The sequence below is a fragment of the Lynx rufus genome, unplaced genomic scaffold (genome assembly GCF_022079265.1).
Source record: "Lynx rufus isolate CCGP_SWC_20201006 ecotype Redwood Valley unplaced genomic scaffold, mLynRuf1.p SCAF_9, whole genome shotgun sequence".
Taxonomy (NCBI): Eukaryota; Metazoa; Chordata; class Mammalia; order Carnivora; family Felidae; genus Lynx; species Lynx rufus.
This window is the reverse complement of record NW_025814897.1, coordinates 87624874-87651881: the sequence shown is the minus strand read 5'-3', so window position 1 is coordinate 87651881 and position 27008 is coordinate 87624874. Positions and strand designations below refer to the sequence as shown.

General features: G+C 37.6%; 1 protein-coding gene across 5 annotated transcripts in view; it reads right to left on the bottom strand.

Moving 5' to 3' along the window:
* Positions 1-11690: 11690 nt before the first annotated feature.
* HIPK3 (homeodomain interacting protein kinase 3) overlaps positions 11691-27008 on the bottom strand; it is a 97005-nt gene continuing 81687 nt past the window's right edge. For 2 of the 5 annotated variants that reach the window (XM_047071373.1, XM_047071374.1), the window contains exons 7-17: positions 26131-26290; positions 25618-25741; positions 21014-21135; positions 20633-20760; positions 20380-20541; positions 20161-20223; positions 19579-19875; positions 19151-19291; positions 17192-17427; positions 16518-16645; positions 11691-15666 (exon numbers count right to left, since the gene is read on the bottom strand). In XM_047071373.1, coding sequence (XP_046927329.1) covers positions 15190-15666; positions 16518-16645; positions 17192-17427; positions 19151-19291; positions 19579-19875; positions 20161-20223; positions 20380-20541; positions 20633-20760; positions 21014-21135; positions 25618-25741; positions 26131-26290 — 2038 coding nt within the window. In that variant the 3' untranslated portion in view covers positions 11691-15189. The remainder of the gene's footprint in view (positions 15667-16517; positions 16646-17191; positions 17428-19150; positions 19292-19578; positions 19876-20160; positions 20224-20379; positions 20542-20632; positions 20761-21013; positions 21136-25617; positions 25742-26130; positions 26291-27008) is intronic. The other 3 variants (XM_047071372.1, XM_047071375.1, XM_047071376.1) reach the window with 3 other exon arrangements.

Here is a 27008-nt window from a genome sequence, read left to right as displayed (position 1 = left end):
TGCTCGTTGTAGTACTATTGGTAATAAAAGAACAAATGTTTGCGCCTCTTAATTGGAAGATCCTTCTCATATTTGATTTGGAAAGATGAGCAAAGTGTGCTTCCTTCGCTTTACTTCTTCCCCTTCTGGTTTTGAAAGGCAGTTTCGCCAAGCTTAACACAAGAATATCTGACTGTTTAGCAGAGAGCTATTGTCACAATCTCTGGACGGTTTCCAGGGATGTGTTATTACTGAGTTTCATCTTTCCAGAATGGGCAAAACACTGTCCAGTCTTTGTTATGATTTTATAATAAATGTGTTCTTTTTTAAAAAAAATTTGGACATGATATGAATAAAGGTATGTAGGTATATATCATATAGATGACCTCTATTTTGGAAAATGTTGCCCTGCTCTACCCCACTTTTAGGAGGTGTGCATGGATGCAATACATGGAAATGGGACTTTCTGGCACTGCTGGTCACAGGACTTTGTTGCCCTTGCACTAAAGGGCCAGATTTTCAGGAGCCAAGGATATCCACACCAAGTAAATAGGACAGGACGTAGAGGAGTGAGCGGAGACAATTCACTCTGGCTCTTGGAGCAGCAGCGTTTCATAGGAAGAGAAAAAAAGGATCAATTCTGTATTTTCTGACCATATAAAAGCTTCTTTTTGTAATAAAGTAAAAAAGCTGTCCTCAAAAAAAAAAATTAAAAAATAAAGATCTATCATTTTTGAAAGGTCTGTAAGAAACGTAATATAAACAACGCACTCTATCATAGATTTAGCCCACTAGCAATAAATGTCAACCCTCCCAACCAATCAATGCCCCTTTTTGTTTGAAAAAAACAACTTTATTCTATTATGAAGTCCGATCAAATGCATCTTTAGACCAGATGAAACCATCATTCCTTTAGAGGCAACATGCACCATGATAAAAGTGTCTTCCATTCTTAAGTACCTGTTATATGCCTGAGAGTAGACTTTTTTTTTTGTATATTAACCCAGTCCGATCTATCATTTCTTCACAATGTCCGATTGAAGCCATTTTAATCTTTACTGTTTCAATTATCATAAACCTTTATTAAGCATCTACTATGTGCCCAACGCTGTGCTCACTGGGGCTATGGAGATGAGTAAGACAAAACCCATGTCCTCAAGGGCCTCAGGATGCAGCCATCCAGAGCTAAAACTATAAAACAATTACCTATGCCATGGGTGAAAATTACATAAGGAAGGAGAGATTAAATCTCTTTCTGAGTCTGGGGACGCTGACAGTGGAGGTAACACTTGAGGTTTGACAGAACAAGCAGATTAGATGGGGCGAGAGAGGGCATTTGAGCCATGCAAAAGTGTGGAATTACAAATCAAAGGTACCTTCCGATATGGTAGCCAATATGGCTGTTTAGTATGAGGAGAAAAGCGATGAGAGATTCTATTGGTGAGTCAGACCACAGACATATAGAGAATTTAACATCCTCCTGGGAGATTTGGACCGTATCCTGAAAGTGATAGTCAAGATTTTAAAGCAGGCAAGCGTCCATGGGCAATTCCAGGATTTCCACGTGGGGAGCTTTCGGAAAACTGATCAAAGACTTGTCTTGAAACCGAATTTGTTAGGTAGAACTCTACTTTCATTTAGATTATGTGTTTACTTGTCCCAAGCATCCCCTCGTCACCTCCACTGCTACAATCTTAATTGGAATTGAATTCGGGTAAGACCATATGGCAAGTAATAAGAAGGTTGGTTAGAGTTGGGAGTGGGGGTGGATGGGAGGCAAGGAAGTCAGGCCAGAGCATTAGTTTAGACAAGTTCCTAAGCTGAACCAAGATAGCACAGTGGGGCTGGTGAGGAGGAGACAGGAATGACGTTGAAGTGGATCTGACAGAGGTGACGTGATAGGAGGAGGAAGAATTGAGGACAACTTTCAGTTTGGGGCTTGGGGTGAATGAGGATGCCATTCTTCAAGATCTGGGAATAGAGAAAAGTTTGAGGGATAAGGCAAACAAAAGCTAGAAAGGGCATCTGGGTAGAGATGCCTACGAGGCCCAAGCTTCACAAATTGTAACGGGTAGGTGGATTTGTAGTCCTCGTCAAAATGAAGATTCTGATGAAATCTGAGGTCACCTGAGTCTGCTTTTCTAAAAAGCTCCTAAACGGGGCGCCTGGGTGGCTCAGTCGGTTGGGCGTCCGACTTTGGCTCGGGTCATGATCTCAACGGTCTGTGAGTTCAAGCCCCGCGTCGGGCTCTGGGCTGACGGCTCCGAGCCTGGAGCCTGCTTCCGATTCTGTGTCTTCTTCTCTCTCTGTCTCTCCCCTGCTCGCATCCCTCCTCTCTCTCTCTCTCTCTATCTCTCTCAAAAATAAGTAAATACACTAATTATTAAAAATTGAATTGCATGGGGCGCCTGGGTGGCGCAGTCGGTTAAGCGTCCGACTTCAGCCAGGTCACGATCTCGCGGTCCATGAGTTCGAGCCCCACGTCAGGCTCTGGGCTGATGGCTCGGAGCCTGGAGCATGTTTCCGATTCTGTGTCTCCCTCTCTCTCTGCCCCTCCCCCGTTCATGCTCTGTCTCTCTCTGTCCCAAAAATAAATAAAAAACGTTGAAAAAAAAATTTTTTTTTAAAAATTGAATTGCATATAGCTACAATTAAACTGTATTAAAAACAAAGGTAATAAATACAAGTAGCCCTTACTTTACGTGATTCCAATATGCATGAATTTCAGTTACTACAGTTTAAATAACACCAGTGTGCCACCAACATGATTCAGATTTTAGTAACCACAGTATATTTGCTATGAGTGACTGCATAGCATTTGCACTTGGCTGTTGGCTCTCCAGTGCATAAATCAACATGTAAATAATGGATGTGTTTCATGATCAGTGACCGGTCACATCATGTCTTTCAAAGACTGTTGGTGATTGATCACTGCTCATCTGTTAATCAGTTCACGCAGCCAACAAAGCATGTAGTTGTGTTATCTACTTGTCTTCTCGTGACTAACCCACGTGGCATTTTACAAACATGGATAGTGAAGAAAGGGAACTTCCCAACAAAGATGTTAGTGCAGCAAAGAAATGAAAATTGATAATGCTGGAAGTCAAATTTGAATCAAAGGTGAAGGGACTCAGAAGAAATGGCTGGTTGTGGGAATACAGACAGGCTGTTGTTTGAAAGACTGTACAGATAAAGCCAGAGGCACTTAGTGAAGGCAAACTCATTGACATAAATGAGCAAAGTGTTCATGACAAAAAGGACGAAGAGATCAGAGAAGAGATATTGGGGGAAAAAAATTCACATTAGAAGAATTTTCAGGGATATGTCTTCACGACACTCAGAGCACAAAGGATGACATGTGAAAAGCTGATCCACAGTTAGAAAGGAGCAGGACAATTCACCACAGTGTAGAAAAGATGCATCATAAGTTATACAATGAGAAGAATACAAGCACCATTAAGCCTTAATTCTCAATGTTTCTAATGTCTTAAATTAGTGTGCCATATAAATATTAACCTTACTATTTTTTCATTTCCCCATATACATTTATAACCAATAGTACAAAAGTTTACTTTTATACTATTGAAGCAATTATTGAAGAAAATATTGAAGGTCACGGAACAATTCTAGATTTTCCCATTGATTATTAAGACCACTTAACATGGTTTCAGCTTTCATTGTCATTTTTACGGTCCCACACTACTGTCCAAAGTGAGGACTGCTTGTTTGCAAAGCTTACCACTTCCTAATTATTTTAATACATTTTATTATTAAAATAATGCTCTTGAAGTTATTTCTGTCTGTCACATCTATATGGTGGAAATACTACATAATGGCACACAAACCTACCCAACTTTATGTTCAGTGACATCATGTAAGTAGCCTGAAATTGTCTATGATGGGACCATTTACACCATGGAAACTGGAAATACTACAAACCAGACTTTGGTTTATTGCTTTGATTTTCTAGACTTAAGTGATGGAGAAAATGTTAATGCAAGTTAAAAGTGTATCATGTCTGCAGCTGCCCGCTGTAAACGGCACAAAAAACTGAGAGGTGGCGTTTTCCAATATTTGAAAATTATCATCAAATTAAGCAAAGAATTCACTCATGCCATTGGCAGCAAGTTCCAAGGTCTGTCTTTGCTGTTTCACTTAGTCTTAAATGTAACAGAAAATAACAATGAACATTTAGCTCAGAACTACCTTTGTTCATCAATATATAAGCAACTTCTTTGCCAAATGACACAGTAATCAAGTATTTATTCATAGCCTGATCTTCTCAAGTTGTGATTTAATTAGAACCATAGGTTGGCTATAGATACAAAAATCTGGCAAAAGTCAACGAATGCATCCTGTGAGAATTGATTAGCTATGTGGAATATTCATTCATAAAAGTATATTTTATTATCATTTGTGTGCTACATTCTTTATATTAATGAGGTTTATAACCAACTTACAAACTTAGGTGGGTACATATGCACGCAACACTCATTTCCTGCCTCCTGCCTCAGCTAGTTGTCATTCACCAGCACTGGGTTTAGAGAATGTGGTCAGGTAGAATTTCTACAATCTTTGGAGTCAAATGGGACCTTACATTTCAGCACTGTTTCTTTCTGTGTTATCTGAAGTAAATTATTAAGGCTCACTAAGCCTTTTCTTTCTTCCACAAAATAAAAAAGTCTAAAAATAATTTTGGCGCAGAAAGGGCTTATTGTGAGGAGGATGCCATTTCCCTCCCCTTCCAGTTGTCAAATTCTCTTAAATTTGATTTCCTTCGCTGGAGATGAAAAGATCGACACATTTTTGGGCTACATGGCAGGTCCAAATGGCAGCAGAGGAACGTATGGATGAACGCATGTCTTCCTTTGATTCCATGATAAACCAACTAGTTTGAGTAATTTAAGGATTCACTAGGACTTGGAATCCTCTCTTTTTCAAAATCTATCTATAAAAGTTAGAAACTTCTCACATTGTATTATCAATGTTCATAGGACAGAGCCAACACTGCCCCTATTTCTGCTTTGTTATTTTCATTATAGTTATAGGACCAAACTTGAGAGAAACATTAGGGAATGCTTTCTCCCCCTGCTGGCCATACCACAATATAGCAACTTTGTAATGAAGAGAATTATTCAACGTCAAAACAGAAAGGAAACTCAAAGAATATTCCAGCAGACTGGTTACACACAAACTCTGGCCTGCAGACCACTGGTATTTAAAATGAAAAAAATTTTTAACTTTTAATTAGTTGCTAGTATTTCATCAACATTCATCTGTTTTCTCAAAACAATAAAGTTGGTACTCATTGGGTCTGCCATCGTGCATGCATTTCCCACTCCCTGTGGACAGGGCTTGACTCTCCACTGTGCCACAGTCTCCTCTCTGTCTAATTCATATACTTAGGTCATCTGCCCAACCCTCGCTGTTTTAGTTTGCACCCCTCAACTCTCGCAATTTGCCAGTGAATAAACTGAAGCCCAAACTTGTTCAAATTCTTACCACCTAATTAGCACCAAGGCAGATGATAAAATTTGAGCCTCCTAAATTCTATTCAACAAATATTTGTTGATTTCATTCATTTATTTTGCAAATGTTTTAGTGCTTACTATGGCCAAGCACACACATCATAAGTACCAAAGATACAGAGTATACAAGATAAAAATGCGTTGAGTTTAGTTAGTGGGAAAAGCAGACAAGAAATCATAAGAAATATGATGACAAAAGCAAGCATAAGAGACTTTGGTGATGAGGCAGCACAATTCCTGCTCTCACTTTATCTCCTGGTTCAAGTCAAGTCAGCATGGTGAACACAATGCAAATATTACTAAGATTTACTAAATAATGCCCTCAAACCCTAGGGTCCACATTTATTCCACATTCATTGTCACAGGTGCTAACTATTGGGGAAACAGCTATAAACACAGCATTTATTAGATGAATTTTCTTTCACGCATGCCCTCTAAAATTGTCACTCATTCTTCTCCTCATTTATGCTGGCTTTGAATTACCATCTGCAATCAATGCACAAGGCCAGGAGGGAGTCACAATCAGGAATAGTCACAAGATAGCCAAAGGAGGTGGGCATCTCTCCTCAGAAAGAAGACTCAGATTTGAGCTTGAGTGATGGAGATACAGGATGAAAGCTAAACTACGAGTAGGAACTGATCTTGGTCAGCAACACCCATGGCACCATATATGAACAGCACTCCAAAAAAGAAAGGAATTACCTATGTGTAGGACATAAACATTATTCAGACTGGGTTGTTTGAAACCTGGGCTCTTTGAAGAAATGGCCAATTCCAGATCCAAGGCAGGAAAAATACAAGGTGAGCCCACCTTATTGGGCCAGAGAACAAGGAAACATGGAGACTGGTGCAGTGATGTCAAAGGGATTCAGCAAATTAATTTACTGAATAAAGCAAAATCCATGAATCCATAATGATGGGAGGGGGGCAGGGGGATGCAAACAAGCTAATGGAGAAAGCCAGAAAGCCTTTCTTTACAGAATGATGAATGATGCCAGGTAACGAATGTAGGAAGAATGACAGAATTGATACCCCCAATGTAATAACTGATTCAGACAACAAACATCAATGGATGCTAAAGCCACTGAGTCACATGTTACTGATACTGACTGCCATAGTACCAACCCACAGATAAAAATGGAGAGGTGTGCTACCAACCTCTTTATCCCAGTGCCATTATTGATAATGGACAACCTGAAATTACATGCTTCCTGACAAGATGCAATAAGGACACATCTCCTATAGTTCTTGTAAATGAACAAACATTAAAACTAATCAAGCCATTAGACTCAACTTGTACTTTATGAAAAATATAGAGAGAGGAGCCAGTTATCATGAAGAAACAGACAAATTCAGAATATAGGAATTCTAGGCTAAATTCTTCAAAGATGTCATTAAAAAAAGGTAACAGACTGTTCTGAATTAAAAGTAGTCAAAGACACGTCATAACCAAATGCAATGGGTGAATCTCGATTGGTTTCTGGAGTTGGGGGGAGAGGGGAATAGCTATAAAAGACATTCTTGAAACAATTGTGCAAATCTGACTATGGAATAAAAATTAGATGCTATAAAATTGTTAATTTTGCTGGATGTCATAAAGCTTTGTGGTTAGTTGAAAATCTGTTTTTCTGCATTTCCCAAGTATACTATAATAATGTATTAATTATTCTTATGATGGAAAAATATGAAACAGTAACATTACAGATGCATGCTTAAGTATTTAGGGGCCATGATTGTCCACAAAAGGTTCAATTTTAAAATTACATGTAAACAAGAGACTATAGATGCTGGAGAGGATGTGGAGAAACAGGAACCCTCTTACACTCTTGGTGGGAATGCAAACTGGTGCAGCCACTCTGGAAAACAGTGTGGAGGTTCCTCAAAAAATTAAAAATAGACCTACCCTATGACCCAGCAGTAGCACTGCTAGGAATTTACCCAAGGGATACAGGAGTTCTGATGCATAGGGGCACTTGTACCCCAATGTTTATAGCAGCACTCTCAACAATAGCCAAATTATGGAAAGAGCCTAAATGTCCATCAACTGATGAATGGATAAAGAAATTGTGGTTTATATGAGTACTACGTAGCAATGAGAAGGAATGAAATATGGCCCTTTGTAGCAACGTGGATGGAACTGGAGAGTGTGATGCTAAGTGAAATAAGCCATACGGAGAAAGACAGATACCGTATGTGTTCACTCTTATGTGGATCCTGAGAAACTTAACAGGAACCCATGGGGGAAGGGAAGGAAAAAAACAAAAAAAAAAAGAGGTTAGAGTGGGAGAGAGCCAAAGCATAAGAGACTCTTAAAAACTGAGAACAAACTGAGGGCTGATGGGGGGTGGGAGGGAGGGGAGGGTGGGTGATGGGTATTGAGGAGGGCACCTGTTGGGATGAGCACTGGGTGTTGTATGGAAACCAATTTGACAATAAATTTCATATATTAAAAAAAATAATAATAAAGAAAAAAAATAAAATTACATGTAAGTAGAGATGAAGCTAACATGGTAAATGTTAACAACTGATGAATCCAGGTTAAGGTTATATGTGTGTTCCTTGCACTACTATTCTTTTTTTTTTTCCTGTTTATATTTTCTTAAATTAAAAAACTTGCCGAAAATAGTATGAAACTTTGATGTGCTAAGAAAAAAAAAGTGAATTCTTTGGATTCTCCTTAGTCACTGAGGAAACAAGCAATGATTAGAACACAGTTGATCACCTCTAAATTTCATGTTTTGGCATTTGAAATATTTCTGAAACTGTAAAACATGCAAGGTGCTCATATTACAAGTTGAAGTAGAAAAATCTAAAATTGCTTACATTATTCTAACTATCTGAACACTTACATTTCAAAGAATTTTTAAAAATCTGCTTTTTCTGCATTTCCCAAGTATAATAATATATTAGTTATTCTTGTGATGGAAAATATGAAACATTAACGTCTTATTTTTTCTATTTCAAATGACCATACTTCTGGGGCGCCTGGGTGGCTCAGCCGGCTGAGTGTCCAACTTCAGCTCAGGTCATGATCTCGCAGTTCGTGGGTTCGAGCCCCACGTCAGGCTCTGTGCTCACAGCTCAGAGCCTGGAGCCTGCTGCAGATTGTGTGTCTCCCTTTCTCTCTGCTCCTCCTCTGCTCACGCTCTGTCTCTCTCTCAAAAATAAAGATAAAAAAAATCAAATGACCATCCTTCTAATTAGAGAAATACATAGTCTCAAGAGGATAAAATAATGCCATTAAAATAAAAAGTTGACACAAAAATTAACATGAAATGAATCACAGACCTGACAAAACTTAAAACCATAAACCTTCTGGCAGCAACAAAGAAGAAAAGTCTTTGCAACTTTAGGACAGGTAAAAACTTAAGACACAAAAGCACAAACCATAAAAGAATATACTGATAAATGGGACTTTATCAAAATTCAAAACCTTTGCTCTTGCAAACATCCTGTGAAGAAAATGAAAGGACAAGTCACAACCTGGGAGAAAACATTTGTAATACAAATGTCTTGACAAAGGACTGGTATCTATTATCTCTCATCTGAACTATTTCAACAACCTCCTCTCTGGTCTTCCAGCTTCCGCTCTGCACGGCTACCTGCTTAAAGTCCCCCCCAAGGCATCTCATAATGCAGGACATTAAATCTAGATTCCTTCGTTTGGCAAAGGCCTCCATGCCCACCCTCTAGTTCAATCTTTTAGCTTCTGTTCACAACTGCACACTTACTCTCTAGCCTCACGGGCATGTTTTGGTTTGCCCATATTAAAAGCTCATTTCTGATTGAGGACCTTTGCACTTGCTGCTGCCTCCACCAGATACCCCTTCCCTGCATAGCTAACTAGCATCCTCCTTGTCACAACCCAAATGTCATTTTCTCACTGAGGCATTCCGACATCCCCCCCTCTAGTCACAGTATACTCTGTTTTCTTTATCCCACTTACCCGATTGGAACTTTTAAATCTTTCCCTCCCACAAAAGGGACGAGAGAGAGAGAAGCTTCTGTCTTGTCCACTGATACATGCCTAGTACATACTACTTGAAACATGGTAGATGCTTCATAAATACTGTTGAATGACTCTTATCTACTACATGTGAGGCACTGTGCTAAGCACTGACAATGTTTTACTCATATTGCTCAAAGACCTTTCTTCATCTCTTCAGAAAACATTTTTTTTTTAATATCTTTTGATCGATTTTAAATGGCTGAGTACTTTTAGTACAGGTATCCCCCATTTTTTAAATGTTTGCATTACACCACTGCACCTTTCAGGCTAACCAAAAGAAATGTGAAGAGGATTTCAATTTTCACAAAGAGGCAAAAAGCAAAAACAGCATTCAGCACGGTTTGTGTTGCGGTGAACGGTTCGTTATAGAGGGCAGGCAGTGCGTCCCCAGCAGTGAGAGTGGCCCCACCAAGCTCCTTCCTGCGGAACTACACTCAGCACATCTCAGCATCAAGTAGCCATAGCTTTGGACTCGGTCTGGAAACATTCATGCTTTAGCTCTACTTACTTCGTCTATGTGTGTCCTGGGGTATCAGAAAAAAACCTAAAGAGGTTGGTTTTTGGATCTGGGAAAGCTCAGATCTTTTTCCATAAAAATTAATGGCAATTGCTTCTTTACACCATTTTGGCTTATGAAATGCTCTACTTTCAGTGGGGAAACTTGTGTTCTCAAGAAGTCCATAACTCTACTTTCACATAAATTGCAAACTCTGGATCTCATCTCTTTGTAGGATGAGTGCTTTGGGCTAAATGGAAATCTTTACATTACTTTGAACAACTCACACCCCCAAGAATGACTAAAATGAAAGAAAAAATATATATAATGTGTGAGGGCACGAAGTAACTGGAACTCTCATATTACTGCTATTGAATGTAAATTGAACTTAACCACTTTGGAATATTGTTTGCAGTATCTGATAATGTGGAACATATGTACACCCTATGACTCAGCGCCAAACCCACATATATACCCAAAGGAAATGCATACATGTGTTTTCCAAAAGATATGAACAAAAACATCATCAAATTGCTATATAAACACACAAAAGAATACTATACAGCAATGGGAATAAAGGAGCCACTGCTATCCACGATATGGATGTATCTGACTCTTGGTTTCGGGTCAGGTCATGATCTCCCAGTCCGTGAGTTTGAGCCCTGCGTCAGGCTCCACAAGGTCAGCTTGGGATTCTCTCTCTCTCCCTCTCTCTTTGCCCCTCCCCTGCTTGCTTTCTCTCTCAAAATAAACACACTTCAAAAAAAGAAAAAAAATTTTTTTAAATGTCAAGACAAAAAAAAAACCAGACACCAAAATGCATATATGTTATATGTCACTTAAAGATTTGTTGAAAGATTGAGAATATGAGTTCTCGGTGTGCTCTGGTAGAATGCTCCCCACAAAGCTCTCCTACTGATGCTCCCCCGAAATTTAATCCTTACAGTATAAGACAGTATTTGAGGACATAATGTAAAGTGGCCTACGACAACTACATTCTTTTGAAGTCTCATGTTGTACATCTTAGAAATCCATGTGAATTCCCTATTCTTCACCCAGACATATTTTTAATTTTTTTTTAACGTTTATTTATTTTTGAGACAGAGACAGACAGAGCATGAACGGGGGAGGGTCAGAGAAAGAGGGAGACACAGAATCTGAAACAGGCTCCAGGCTCTGAGCTGTCAGCACAGAGCCCGACGCGGGGCTCGAACCCACGGACCGCGAGATCGTGACCTGAGCCGAAGTCGTTCGCTCAACCGACTGAGCCACCCAGGTGCCCCTCACCCACACATATTAAACAGAAATATTTCCCTCAGAAAATATTCAAAGAAATAAGATTAAAGGGAAATGGGTCGTGGTTATACTGTCGGTGCGGTACTTCTGGCACACTGTCTCAGACGTCAGTTTAAAAAGAACTGGCAGAAAGTAGATTAGTTACAGTTAGACAGACTGGCTCATGTCTCAGTTTCACCACTCAGCAGTGGGGCCCTGGACAACTCCCCTAGATATTCTGAACCTATTTCTTCATTTATATAATGGTGAAGACAATAGTACCTATCACACGGTGGTTCTGAGAATTAAATGCGATGATGTAGGTTAAATCCTGAGCGCCACTAACCTTTTCCTTCCCTCCCCCGTAAAGCAGGACTGGGGTGGACAAAAAGTCAACATGCTGTTTGCTGCAATATATATATTTTAATTCAAAGTGAATCGACAGTAATACACCATAAATTCTTATTTTGACACTCACCAAAATAGTCACCTGGAAAACCCGCTTTTTGTGACAAAGTACAGAAGGCTTGGTCACATTTAAATCACTGAGAACTAGAGAGAAATACTAGCGCAAACCGTAATAGACATTACATCCATAAAAATTTTCCCAGTCCTTATTGTAATATTGCACAGTGCAATTGCTACATGGCAAACTAGTGTAGCATAGAAGTAAAAGCAAAAACAAAACCAAAGAAAGAAAGCCACAAGTCTAAAATTGTTAAACAGTTAACAGTTCAAACTTAGTAATCAAATCTGTATCATTGGGTTCATTAAAACAAATCTTCCTACACCTTGCAGTGTATGATTTAACTTTTACTTAACACAAACCAAGATTAAAATTAGTAGTAGAGATTGTAAAAAGTGAAAAGGCTTTGCTACTACAGTAACATATTTAAACACCCTGAAGGAAAAGAAAACTAAATTATCAGGGTATTGGGTAAAAAAAAACAAATAATAATAAATTTGCAAGTTAAAATAGTATGCAAATATGCAACTTGGAAGTCATGCAGTGTTTTATTTAAGAAAGCAGTAAAACCAAAGAAAACTCGTCAAATGGTTTTAAAGAGGGTATACATCCAAATTCTTGTCAGTTTGTTGAATTTAGACGTTGGCAGGATTTTGAAATTTTTAATTCTTAAACACATTAAAAAAACCCATGATTAGAATCAGTTAAGAGCAGAGTACTTAACTGGGGGTACGCCATTACCACACCTTACTATTACATTACGAAAACATTTACTGTTTATTTAACAAGACTGTCAGAGTCTTGGAACTGAAATACAGAAAATCCGACATTTCAGGGTAGTAAACGTGGCCCTGAATGAAACTAAAACTGCGCCAGTTTTGTACCTACTGTACAAACATAAATCGATCCTTTGCACTCGGGGTTTCTGAAACATGCGCTGCCAGTGTGGATTCTGTTCCAAGAAGTGAGCAGATACCAGTGACCTGCTGGACCGTATAAATAAAATTAATAAGCTGTGGAGGGCAGCAAGTTTACTTAAATAGTGACTCCATAAATTTGCCATCTGTAAATAATCTTTTAAATTAATCTTAGGCTACTCCTCTTTTTTATGCGTAATATATATATGTATATATATTTCTATTTATATAAAATGCATAGAATTGATTACTAAAAACACTGAAACTTGTGGGGAAAATTAAGTCCTTCATTTTCAGTGTGACTAAAAATGTACTGCTGGTTTTTATTTTATGATCTAATACTGTAATTTTTAAAATCAATTTCAGGCACATTTATTTCATTGATGATTATTAAATAAAACACTGCTTGTGTTAATGGAGTAAAGAAAAGTTTATCCATTATTAGCTTATTGTCAACGCTGTATTAGAGCTGTACTAGTGGTATGCAATTCATTCATCAAAGAAATGCTGTAAATCCAAAACATTTGGAGAGTTTTTACACTCAAATGCTTTGTACTGTTTATTCCAGTAAATGCTGTAAGATTATATTCCAGATTTTTAAGGAAAAAAAGTTAAGTCAAGCCTGCAAGATACAGCTTTCTCAAGTGTCTACAATGCCAGTATGAAAATAAAAAATTAAGTTACATTGATACATCCAAGTTTTTTATATGCAGTGATGAGCACAAACATTAATAGAGATAAAATACTGATGCAAATAACACACCCCAAAATAACATATGCAATTATTTTCCATCATTTACAATACAGTAGTTACAATGACACTCCAAACAGAAAAGCAAAGTAAAAAATCAAAACCCCAACTTCTATTTCATGTAATTAGACTTATACAGAAATTAGAAGGCTAAGTAACAACTAGTTAATCACCTAATTTCACAGCTATCTGAAGTGGCAATCGTTATATAGCAGCTTATCTATGATACATTCAAGATAAATGATACAATTTATTACTTGCCCATAAGCTAAAACACAGCCTGTTTAATACCTTTCCTTAAAGTCCACCTCTATACTACAATATACTTGAGGTCTATGCAAAAAAGTAGCTACCTTTTATATAGGAAATGGATGATTAAGTCTTTGGTGCTGTAAAAGCAACTTCATTTAAACATAACCACCACCACCACCAAAAAAGAAGAAAAAAGAAAAGAAAAGAATAAGGGAAAAACCCAAGACACACTTCCTAGGGGAAAAAAAAGCATGTAATTTCTGTCCCTGACGGAATGTATTAAATAAGCAAACACCACCAACAAGCAAAACAAGTACTACAATGTAAAAATATTAAAAAAAAACAAAAACAAAAAACCCTCTCACATGCATAAATGAAAGATTGCACACAAAGAACTCACATCTTTTCAAGCTTCAATAGTAAATATTCTGCTACTATTTATTAAATACTGCATGGTTTGCCCAAGCTAAGATGAAACCACATCATGAATCAATAAGCATTTTGCATTTTCTTTCATTATCTACTCAAAGTCATGCCTACTGCACCTCTAAACATTTCATTAAATCCAATTATACAGCAAACACTCCCAAAATAAACTTAGATTGTATTGCAGTTTCACTTAACAGTATATAAAATGCTGTGTTGTGACAGATATCAACTATCCATTAGATACTGAATCAATTTTTCTTAAGCACTACTAACTGCTTGCTTTTCTTGAAGCTAGATCATTCTGAAAAATCAGACAGCAGAATTCAGCTATAGCAAACATGCTGCCCTCTTAGTAAGGAAAAAACAGCTACGACCTGAAATCATACCACACAAAACCAAAAATAAACATTACTCTATCAAAAGGAAACTAAAGAGTAGATCTGAATTTAAGTGCTGCAGTCCTCAACATTTATATATAGGTAATAACATCAACAACCTCAAATATTTAAGGCACTATGTGTGGGAACGGTTTACAATGCAGCTGAGATTATTAGAACAACATTTAAGAGCAAAGTCTAGGCAACATTTTGCCCATGCAAAGACACATGCAAATGTAAAGAACAATAGCTCAATTTCTTAGGTAAGTGACCCAACATTTATACACTAAGACACAGATAATACAATTCACTTGTATGCTGTAATTCTGACATATGTGCATCTGTTGCTCTAAGTCTGTACACAGAATGGCTTCCCAAATGTGGATGTGTCTTGCACTAGTTAGAAGGCAATTTTATAAAAAATAGCAGGAGCAAAACTGGACTTCTGCTCCCATAAGTCACCTGTCTAGAGTTACTACATAAGAAGATAACATGACCAAAGACAAGTTATACCAAATGTGCAAAACACATTAAAAGTGAGTTTTGTTTTTTTTTTTTTTAAAGCTCAAAGTTGTTTAAATTGCACCCAAGTCTACATGATTCAAAAATAATTTTCTTGTGCCATGGCTAATATTTATTAAATACCATGTTTTTATTTTTAATCAAATGTTTATATCATTGAGCTTCCTCAATATACTCTTTTGGAGTTTTCACATATATGGATACTGGCTGAGTTTTGTTGGACTCAATGGAAATCCAGTATATGCAGGTGATGCTGCAATGTAAGAATGTGGTGGGAAGATTGGTTTGTACTGAGTCTGATGAATGGTTGGGGATGGTAACAGGCGGGGATTTATGCCCACTGGGACTTGGTGAACTATGCCACTGGGATGAGAGATACTGTAAGTTGGATGCTGTAACATAGGTCTTGAGGTACATGGAGAGGCTAAGAGGTGGGCCACCGGTGCAGCACTACTGAGGGTAGCTGATGATGGGTATGGAAGTAGAGTAGGCTGTCCTCCAAGATGTGCATTTCCAGCCAGATGGGCATGCACGGCTGTGTGATTGGGACTTCCATGAGAGAGAGTGAATGGATTACTGGTAACGCTAGTGGGGATATAAGCTTGCTGTCTTCGATGTCCAAAGTTTCCATTCCACTCCTGATGCCCAGATCCAAAGTGCTGAACCTATTCAAAAACACAGACAAAAAATACTGAGTACATATTCTATAAGTTAAAAAGAAAGGAATAAAGGGAAATTACAATATAGTCTGTAACTGATAATCCATAGAGGATCCCTCAGATCTCCACTTCTACTAAGCATAGAGAAAAGTAAAGTATCAATGTTACACACATTAATATTAAACACTTTAATATTTATTACTATGTATTACGATAACATTATATTGCTACTAGTATCACTATCTGCCCCCCCCCCACATCGCTACTAATAGCTACCGTCTGTGGAGCACTTATTTTATGCAAGGCTAACACCTTACATGAGACATTATTTCATTCCAAAACAACCCTACAAATATAGCTATTATGCCCATTAACTGTGGGCCAGATTTGTTGAAGAGACCTGGCCAAGATCTATGCAGTATTTGGCAAAGTCAGGATTTGAATGCAGGTCTGACTCCAATACCTGTTATCTGTTCTTTCCCAAAATGAAACACTACTGCTGAGCACAGTACCGAACAGATGTGAAGTACTCAGTAAGGCATCACTATTCCCAACGACTAACACAACAAATGCGGCCATCAATCCATCAGTGCACATTTCAGTTGAAAGGTCTAAGACAACAAACACACTAAAAAATTATTTAAGAGAATCTAAAAGCCTAATCTTTCTGAAAAATTCACGCTTATGGATAATCTGGTTCAATACCCTATTAGTAGGCCAATTACTCCTTAGTCACTTGGGATAATGAAAAGGGAAACATTTTTCAAGACTGCATACGGTTTCAGAATCTTTTTTCCTTCCAAATGAAAAACTGCTGAATTTGAATCCCAAAGACTCTTACAAATTCACAAACATACCTGACTGAAATTCAAATGCTGTTGCTGGAATGCGGATGTCAATTTCTGCTGGCGATTACCTGCTGTGGAAGGCTGGTTTAATCTTCCAGGAGCTGATCGTCCTTTTACTAATGGCTGGCAGGTAGAATCTGGCAATGAACAAAATATTAGACAGCTGATGCTTTTTCCTGCTCACATAAAAATGAGGAAGGTCTTTAGGTATTTTACGCAGTAGTGATTTTAAGGTCCGACAACCTTAAAATTAAAGAGAGACGTGGGGGGGCGCCTGGGTGGCGCAGTCGGTTAAGCGTCCGACTTCAGCCAGGTCACGATCTCGTGGTCCATGAGTTCGAGCCCCGCGTCAGGCTCTGGGCTGATGGCTCAGAGCCTGGAGCCTGTTTCCGATTCTGTGTCTCCCTCTTTCTCTGACCCTCCCCCGTTCATGCTCTGTCTCTCTCTGTCCCAAAAATAAATAAACGTTGAAAAAAAAAAATTAAAAAAAAAAAAAAGAGAGAGAGACGTGGTCTCAGGATTTCCAGTACTGAATGATATGAGGAAAGATTTCCTTTGTACAACAGGTTTGGCAGGATCAAGTTGGAAATTCAGAGATGATTTTTTGGCAATGTTGTTCTCTGACGTTCCCAAATTAAGACTTTTTAAAGGGATAATCAGGGAGAAGGGGAGATTCAGTTTACCTGTGTTTGCCATATGCTCATCAGCATTTAATCCATTCTCTAGTCCCATCGGTGGCACCACAACAGTACAAACAGCTGGTTTGGTTTCCGTGTTGGCAGAGGTTACCAGTTCCGGGTTCTGACGAGCGTCCTCCACAAAGTTCCTCTCTGCAAATGGACTGTCATGTCCCGAAGAGTCTGATGTTGGAGAGCCATCCACAGTATCACAACCACTTTCCTGTTCTTCATCTGACATACTACAAGAAAGTCTTTTTATGAATAATATGTTTTTCAACATTAAATCTTAAGTTAAATACTATCCAGGCTCCAGGAAGTTGAGAATCTTATTCAGTTATTTCATATCTAATTACAACTTCTTCCTTGTCCAATACTATTTTTTTCATAGATTTTCTAGACTCTCACATTAATTCTCTACTCAGACTGTTAACCCTAATTCTATCCTGTTTAGGTACATCATTTTGGCACTTTATTTTCTCTCCTTTCCCTTCCCACTTGATTCTTAGTAGTAGTTCAAAAAATTCCACTTTATAAACTCCAGGAAATCTCATCAAAACACTACGAAAGAAGCAATGTTCTGGATAATTTAAATGAAATGTAAAAACATATATTCATGTGACCTGGATAGTTCAGATTAAATGCTAATGTTAGGATTCATGCCTTTAGTGGTAATTTGGGTCCTTTTAACCACATATGAGAGATCTTCCCCACCTTTCCAAAGGCCTAGCCAGAGTCCCATATTTCTCTTCCTGGCCCCATCGGGCCGTGACAATCTCTCTCCCTTTGGAATTCCTACAGCATTTATGGTCTATTTTAATCATTCATTTCATACTTAGCAATTTGAAGCATCTTTTTATATATATTTATGTATATTTATAGTTATTTGTACACTTATATAATTTTTATATGGATGTATATATTTACAGATATGTATGTACATATCAACTGCCAAACCATATTATAAGCAATCCATAAGAAGATGTGTTAAAACGTCTTTACGTCTTCTAAAGTATACACTATCATATTTCCTGACAAAGGAAAAAAGAGAAAACAAATGTATAAAATTAAGACTTAAAGATTTTTCATATTTTGTTTCCACTAAAAAAAAAGAATTTCTAAAAGTTGAAATCAAATGTATTTCACAGAGATGTTTATGGCTTCTCTCTTAACGTGTTAGTACATCACGCTGGCTAGGAAAAGCTCACTACTTTAGTGGCAGTACATGTCCCTGGCCAAAAAAAGAGTAGGAAAGGAAATGTGGATAAAGCCACACAGATTGATCACCAATGAGAAAAAAAAAAAAAAAAAAATCCTCCTGGATACTCTACTGACAGTGGGTTATTACTTTATTACACAAAAAATTCCTTGTTTACTTTGCTAAAATGCTACTCTTTGCTAAAATGCTAAAATGTTTATTTTGCTATGTTATTATTCCAAATTGAAGTAGTAACTGTCACCTATGGAGCTGAAGTTGAGGACATGGCTTTCTGCCCTTTCAGAAACAAATGATTCTTTAAAAATCACTTGTTAGTGGGGCGCCTGGGTGGCTCAGTTGGTTGAGTGTTCAACTTCAGCCCAGGTCATGATCTCACAGTCTGTGAGTTCGAGCCCCGTGTCAGGCTCTGTGCTGACAGCTCAGAGCCCGCAGCCTGCTTCAGATTCTGTGTCTCCCTCTCTCTCTGCCCCTCCCCTGGTCATGCTTTGTCTCTGTCTCAAAAATAAATTAAAAAAAACATTTAAAAAAATCACTTATTAGAACCTCAGTTTTTCATTTAGATGTGTTCTACAACAATAAAAGAAAATTATCACTTAAAACCCAAGTGATCTGGTTAAAAAATTACGTCCAAGAAAGAAGCCACTGTGGTAAATCAATAGGTATGTATTAACATAAACAACAAAAGAAATCACAGGCTTTTTGGCAGTCCCAGTATCTATGGTATACGCCCCCTGCAATTCCTTTACCTGTTCGGTCTCTTGCACGGGGATGGGCTGGACTGCCCCGAGGAGCTGGTGCTCAGAGTACTATCAGGACTGCTTAGCGAACACATCCGATCGATATTCAAAGTGCTCTGGCAAGCTTCACAATCTAGACTATCTTTACATCTAGCGAAGAGGGACGGGAAAGACATGGGTCAAAAATGAGAAGTAGCCAAAATTTACATGAATTAAGGATATAAAGCAGTTAAATGTGACCTACAATGACAAAAATCTAAAGCTATGAATATGGGAGAAATGCTATAATAATCATGTTAGTTACTATTCAGGATGTACACTCCCAAGGACATTGACAGACAAGGGTTAAGTCCCAGAAAGTTTCTTTTTCACCACACGAGAGGGCGCCACCGCTACTTAAGGATGCAGTATAAACACAAACCGCTTTTGGCACTTACTCTCTGAGTGAGTGTCTCTGCGATGTCTCCTCCTCATCAGTGTCACTGCTAATAGTAATCACACTCACTGCAGGACTTGGGGAGTCAGCAATGATGATGGTTTGCCGCTGCTTGTCAGAAACCGATGAATCAGACTCCTGCCTGACAGAGGTGTCACAACAATCTCTTGCTTCTCCTTCTGAGTTATGATTGTCCTGTGTTTCTATACAACGTACTTCTTCAATGTCTTTCCCATTTACTATCTTTGGAGAAATAAATGTTGAATGTGGGACATTCGTATTCTGCAATGAATTACTCCTGCAATCAAAGGAATAATGTGTCATTTCTATAATCAAAATATGTACATGACATTTTTCTAGGATATCTTGTTAAAATGAACAATGTTCAAGATCACGTATATAACATACTAACATATATAGACTGTTTTGTAAATACAAAGTATTATCTCTAGAAATACCAGTGTAGATTGCATTTACATACATTAAAATGGTCATTTTTTGGTAAATGTGATATCTGAGTGTCTAAAATTGTCTAAAATTATATGTAGATAATAAATCAAAAGGGCAATAAAGACAATCTTACCAACTGAAAGCATTTATTTCCTCTCTTCCTGGCTCCCATTCCATTAGTTTTACCAAAATACCTCTGAGAAATTGAGAAGGGAGCTGGCTTAGTGTTTGTAACAAAGCTATCAAAGAGGTCATTTTGAATAAAACAGAGTGACCCTTTAGTGAACATGCAAAATTTACTTTAAAGAGTAATTTTCAAAATGCAGAGGAAAGTTAAAATATCAATACCAACCTGTTCTGGCACAGTTTATTTTTCTTTACAGTGGCAGGCTGAGGCCAGACAACATGTGCAATGCCCACACTAATTGGCTGCGGGGCCGATAAAGTTATCTGATTGGTTAGAAGAGGTTGTGGCATCACTGAGTTATAATGATTACTGTGTGAAATCATTTTCCTAGGGAGAAAGTTTAGAAAAATTGAATCCCTCCTATAGCCAGATCTATTTTACAAACTTCACACAAAAAGTATTTTTGTTTTTAACTTACCCCCAGTCTCCAAGCCTCTGTGAGCCAGCCACACCCTCAGAAGTTAACGCGGTAGTAGCCGGAGCCATGGGTGTTACCTGCTGCCAGGCAGGTACCAGCATCTGCTGTGTTCTACCAGACCACGTCTGCTGCGCCACGAACAAAAGAAAAGCTAGTAAGTTACAAGTGATTCGTCATTACTACATCTTAGAATCAAAAATATATTAAGGCAACAGTTATTAATAATTATGTAAAAGCCAGTAACTAAAAAAGATCAAATTCCCATCTGGATCATCTTTTCTGTTTCTCAACAGCACAGGATGATATGTTACAAGCGGATCACTGCCCTTCTTGAGTATAAGGAGGACAGCACACATGCAAAAATAATAAATTATTACCGACCTGAGAAAGAACTCCTGGTCGGATCTGTAGTGGCTGTACAGCTGGGGCCTGAGTTACAAGTGGAACTGTATTGTCTACTCTTATTGAATAACTCGTGGGTTTACCATGCGTTGCAGGAATACCTGTGAAATAGGAAGAAAAAAAAAAACAGTTCTCAAATCAAAAACGATTTCTCTTAACTTAAAAAACTCTTTGAAATTCAAAAGACTTACTAAAATTCTGATTAGGTTTATAAAATCATCCCCTACATAAAATATTCATAACACTAACAAAACCATCTTTTAGGAAAGTGAGGTACTTTCTATCTACGTTGTGGTACATCATTCCAGAAACTGATATAAAGCTACTCCTTCTACTGCTTTAAAATGCATACCACCAAGTTGCATCATTTACTTTTCTTGAAACTTCCCATTCCTTTTAAAGTTTGATTATAGCTTTATTTCCTTTTCAAATAGTTCTGCCACTATGATAAAGGACATGGAAAGGTGAATCAAACTCAACATCCTGATCCTCTAGCAGGTAAACATTCATCTTTTCATACAGACTTAGCTCTGCCAAGTATTCTCTTCTTTAAAACCTGTAATAGGATCTCACACTTTCAGCACCAAAGGGGGAATGTATCACAACTTCACACTTCAAAGGCCATGATGGTTTACACGATTCAAGAAAATTCAAGGAAGACACACTCATTCCAAGGTCCAAGGGAAAAGCAAAAATAACCTTTCAGACCTAATACGATGATACTGCTAAGCTTTGACCAATATGGCTTCATCTACTAGTAGCTGCTGGAACTCCAGGACAAACATCTTCCACTTTGCTTACCCACTAGGACAAGTAGAAAGCGAGATCACCAGCCACGTTAATCCTGTTAATGTTAATGTTTCTGTGTCATATATTGCAAAAGGACCATGCAGATAGATACTGTCTTATATTAAACTTTGAGACAGTGAAGTAGTATCACCCCAACTGAGAACTTTGACTAACAAGATTTTAGGGACATCCCCCAAGCTCAGAAAGCTCAGTTACGAGAATAAATTCAGTGCTTGATTAATTCCAGCCTCTTGCAGCAGTTACTTTCAGTATAGGCTGGCGGAAAAAGCAGCCATCTTAGGTAAGAGAAAAATACTACAATTGTTTTCTTTTACTATTGAAAAATAACCCCATAATTTTATCGTGCAAATATACTGTAAGTGTTAATCCTGTTAATTTTGTTGTGCTTATTTTTCTTCACAGAGGCTTTTACCCTCCTCCCAGGGTGTTCTATCTCCTGAAATCCACTGAAAAGGCTACGTAGGGATGAAGTTTAACAAAGATCTACAGATTTTTTTTTTTTTAACTGACCTTCTTAGCCCTTCCAAAAAGCATGTCTTGATCGGCAAATTCTCCAAGAAATGGAATCTAAGCGCACCCAGGGAGTGTAGATGTATGGCAGCAAGACAGTCTCATCAGAGAAAAAAGCAGAATTCACTTTGACAAGGGGTAAAGGACAGAGCGAATTCTCAAATCCCAACAAAAGTCATGTTGCCCTTAAATTCTCCTCATAATTAATGCCTTATGATGAGAAGAATTCTATTATCTTCTCTCCTCATGAGGTCTAACTTATTTTTATCAAATTCAACAGTGATTAAGATCCCAATTTTCTACACAGTTCTCAGGCTAGCTAAAATTTTATCTTTGCTTGATTAGATTTGCTTTCATATCTGCACAGCAAGGCATGAAAGTTTACAAGATTGTTCTAGTACAACAGGAGAATTTTGTTGGAATGCATTTCATTCTAAAATAGCAGTTTTCATCCAAAGGGGATGAAAAACTAGTTTTTCAGATTGCCAAATAATGTTAAATGCTTGTCGAATACATACTCAAATTTGTTAAACAGAAGCTTGGCTAAGTCTTTGTTAACTTGAAAAAAGTAATAATATTATGGATATAGTACTTCTATATCTATACCTACATATTATACCTATAACATGGAGAATATATGAAATGCATGATGAACCTAGACACCACAGCCTCAAAGTAAAAAATGTAAAGTGAAATAGAAAAGACATAAAATCTATTTAAAAATACAAACTATAATGGTGCCAGAACTACTCCCCAACAGCTGCCCAATAACCATTTAAAATGTTTCTTCAAAATGGATTGGTGGCACATTATGAGGGAAAGTGGTAAAAAGACCAATACTGGGATTTTCTACAGAGATACTAAAGTGGATTAGACAAGGAAGCTTTCATTGCTAAGCAGACACTACACTAAGACAAAAAACAATGAAACAACATATTTATAGAGCCTGCCTGTCCTGCTACAACTGCACCTGTTACATAAGCTAACAAGTTATTTTGCTCTGTCTTACTGGTAATTCTAATTCAAAAATATTGTGCTTGACATTTAAAGGGTTTATGAGTCTGAGAGTGTCTCCTTTTCTTTGTTATCCTTCTTATGAACCACTCATACAGCTGTTAGCATATGTGTAGAAAGGTCACTAGTCTTTCATCAATCATAAGGCACAAAGAGAAAAGATTTATTGGACCTCATTGAATGTTTTAAAAATGGCCCTTAACTGTGTTTAGAAATATGCCTCACAAGCCTCCTAAATTTTTGCTACAAACAGAAGGTAGGCTCTGAAAAAAAAAAAAAAAAAAAAAGCTGCTATTCTAAATCTTGATGAAATATGATTTTGGTACATGGGGGAAAATTATTAAGACTTAAAAATCGGGGCGCCTGGGTGGCGCAGTCGGTTAAGCGTCCGACTTCAGCCAGGTCACGATCTCGCGGTCCGTGAGTTCGAGCCCCGCGTCGGGCTCTGGGCTGATGGCTCAGAGCCTGGAGCCTGTTTCCGATTCTGTGTCTCCCTCTCTCTCTGCCCCTCCCCCGTTCATGCTCTGTCTCTCTCTGTCCCAAAAATAGGTAAACGTTGAAATAAAAAAAATTAAAAAAAAAAAAAAAAAGACTTAAAAATCTATTTGTTAGTATAGACTAAAACTCATCTAAGTGAAAATGCATTTGTGGAGACACAATGTGACACAAATGTCACTTACATGACAACTAATTAAAAAACAAAAAAGCGTCAATCTTCCATGCTCAAGTATTTAGAAGGAAGATGTCTACCTACCACTTACTATCAAATGGTAGTATATGTATGTTGAGATAGACTGATGGCAAATATGGCAAAACGTCAACACTTGTTGAATCTAGGGTAGAAGACACTGTATTATTCTTTGACTTTTTCTTTAGGTTAGAAATTTTTATAATTAACAATCGAGGAAAAACAAAGAAATAAACACAACAGTGTCTTTAAGAGCACTGACATGATGATATGGGTATTTTACTATCCCCAGCCATGGGTCACTATCACAGATACTTATAGACCATGTTGGTCCACAATTTCACCTTAAAAATCAACCATCTAAGTAGTTGTTTTTTATCTGTAGTGCTACAAATCTTTCTCTCGATGAAACCTTATACAAAAACCCAATATACATAAAAGATGAAAATAAAGTTCCCCTGGTAGAACAAAAATGGCTAAAGAGTTGAGATGTTTTCACATCTCTTATTACCAGTCAGTCCAGTCAACAAACATATCTTGGTGCTTTATTAGGCACTGTAGGAGATATTAAAACTTCAGAAACATTGTTTAAGTCCTTGAATCAAATAAAAAATTTAAATAACCTTCAGAATCCAGAAATATTAGAGCTAGAAGTGACCAGGACAGTATCTACTCAGTCTTTTCCTTTGACTAAGGCTGAAAACAGGTTAAACAGACTCATCTAGAATGACAGCAAACAGAACAGGACTCTAGCCCAGGTGTCCTGACTGAGTACCAACTGCTTTCACAGATGCTATACAGTCCTACCATCACGCTTCAAAGAATCATTTAGGGCCTCATTTGTAATTAACCTCCTGCATTAAGACAGAACTAGATGCCTAGCAAGGACAAAGTGCTATGAAAGGACCTAGAAAGTCACATTTTATTCTGGTTATTCCAGCTGTAACATTTGCTGCTGTGCCCTCTAAGAACCACTAACAAATTCCCCCGTGTGAGAATTTATGGCCTCTTCAAAGGTATTCTGCCACTCATCTCACCTGAGGTTTTATTCTGCTTTTTATCTAAGGAGCATAATCTAACTGAGCAAAAAACAATCTCTCTCTTTTAAAAACCTAAGGTATGGATAAAGAACAAGACTGTAACATTCTTGGATAGAATTCTTTTGACCAAAATTTAATGAACTGAGCTCTCAGTTACTTTAATGTCTAGTAATAACAGACAGATAAAAGGTACTTACCTAAATATCTGGAGCTGTGATAACCAGTAAAGGACAACCCATAGCTTTCCAAGCCCACTAATTTCTACTAAGGTATTTTATCATGCAGCTCTACAGGAAATATAATTATCAGATGACCCATTCTGTCAGTGATGATTACAGTGGAGCTCCAGTCATGAAAGAAGTGTCACTGGTCTAAAGGCTACTGACCAGCCTAAATTAAATTCAAATGTAGCAATGTGGCAAATGTGGCAAAAACTATGCAATATATTTTATTAAAATATAATTAAATTTGTTTAAAAATAACATACGCCTAAATTCAAAGTGTAATTTAAATCGGAGTACCTTGAATAGCTGGGGGACAGATAATCAGCGTCTGCTGAAAAGCGTCACCACAACCGAAATGAGCAGTTCCGGCCTGCAGAGGAACTCCATGGTGCCCAACGGAGTGAGCGGACGTGGTTAACGCCTGAAAGGATCAGCACAGGCGGCATTGTACTGAGTAGTCTACATGCACACTTTACCAATACAATTTGAATGCACTTCTTAAAGTCGTAACTCTGATAAAAATGGGCCCAGAAACTGATTTTACTCAACTCTACTTTTCATGGAGCTGCTGCACAGAAAGGTAGGTAGGGGATATTAAGAGAGTGAAAGGTGAAAGGAAATAAAAGAGTTTAGGTAGACATGTTCTAATCATTGCCCTGAAATGGTAGAGATTTTACAGAATAACCATAGCGAGAACCTCCCCGGCACTGTGACTTCTAATTGCTGACATGAGACTTCTCTATACTTCAAAAGCAAAATGAGCAATCATTAAAAAAGGAGTACAAATTGTTAAATATTATAAGTTCTTACCTGATTTCTTAATGTGCCAATTTTAGTAAAATTTGCTGTCAGGTTAGCAGTACTGCCTGAAGCAACTGGTCTTAAAAGTGAAGTTTTATTGTGATTATTTGTGTCACATGAATTTGGGTGGGACTTACAAATATCCATAATATGAAAACAGGACTTTACACTGCAAAAAAAAAACGGGGGGGGGGGGGAGGTAACTGTAATATTTTAAATGTTATGGGTAGTTTAAAATTTATAAATTATTTCTAAAAGAAAAAATTATCTGACTTGCACTTAATCTGCTTATTTTCAATACTATTTCTACCAGAAAAACCCACAAAAGATTGAATTTTAAAGCTAGTGGAAATGTATCTTATATCTGCAATATTTTCTAAGACATCAAAGCAACAGTAAGCATTTTTTGACTAGCACAACTATAATTTCATGACCCTTGCTCTAAATAATTTTTCCAAAATTTCTAGATCTCCACATCCCTAAACTATCAATACAAAACATATAGTTATGTTATTTTCAAAGTGCTTATATACGGAAATCATTAGATACTTCAACTGTTGGGGAGAAAAATAACAATCTTAAGGGGAATCCACAATAACTGGTTCAACCCTATAAACTTCTTCATTCAGTCATTTTTTTAATGTTTATTTATTTTTGAGAGAGAGTGCAAGCGCCTCACTAACAGCAGAATGCCCGATGAGGGGTTCAAACTCACAAGCTGTGAGATCATGACCTCAGCCTAACTTGGGCACTTAACTAAAACCAAGCCACCCAGACACTCTCAGTCATTTTAAAATATAAAAAGTTGTTTTAAGTAGTAAACATTTACTACTTAATTTACATTACCCCCTGCAGCCTTACAAAGAAGAGGTGTGGGGTTCAAAGAA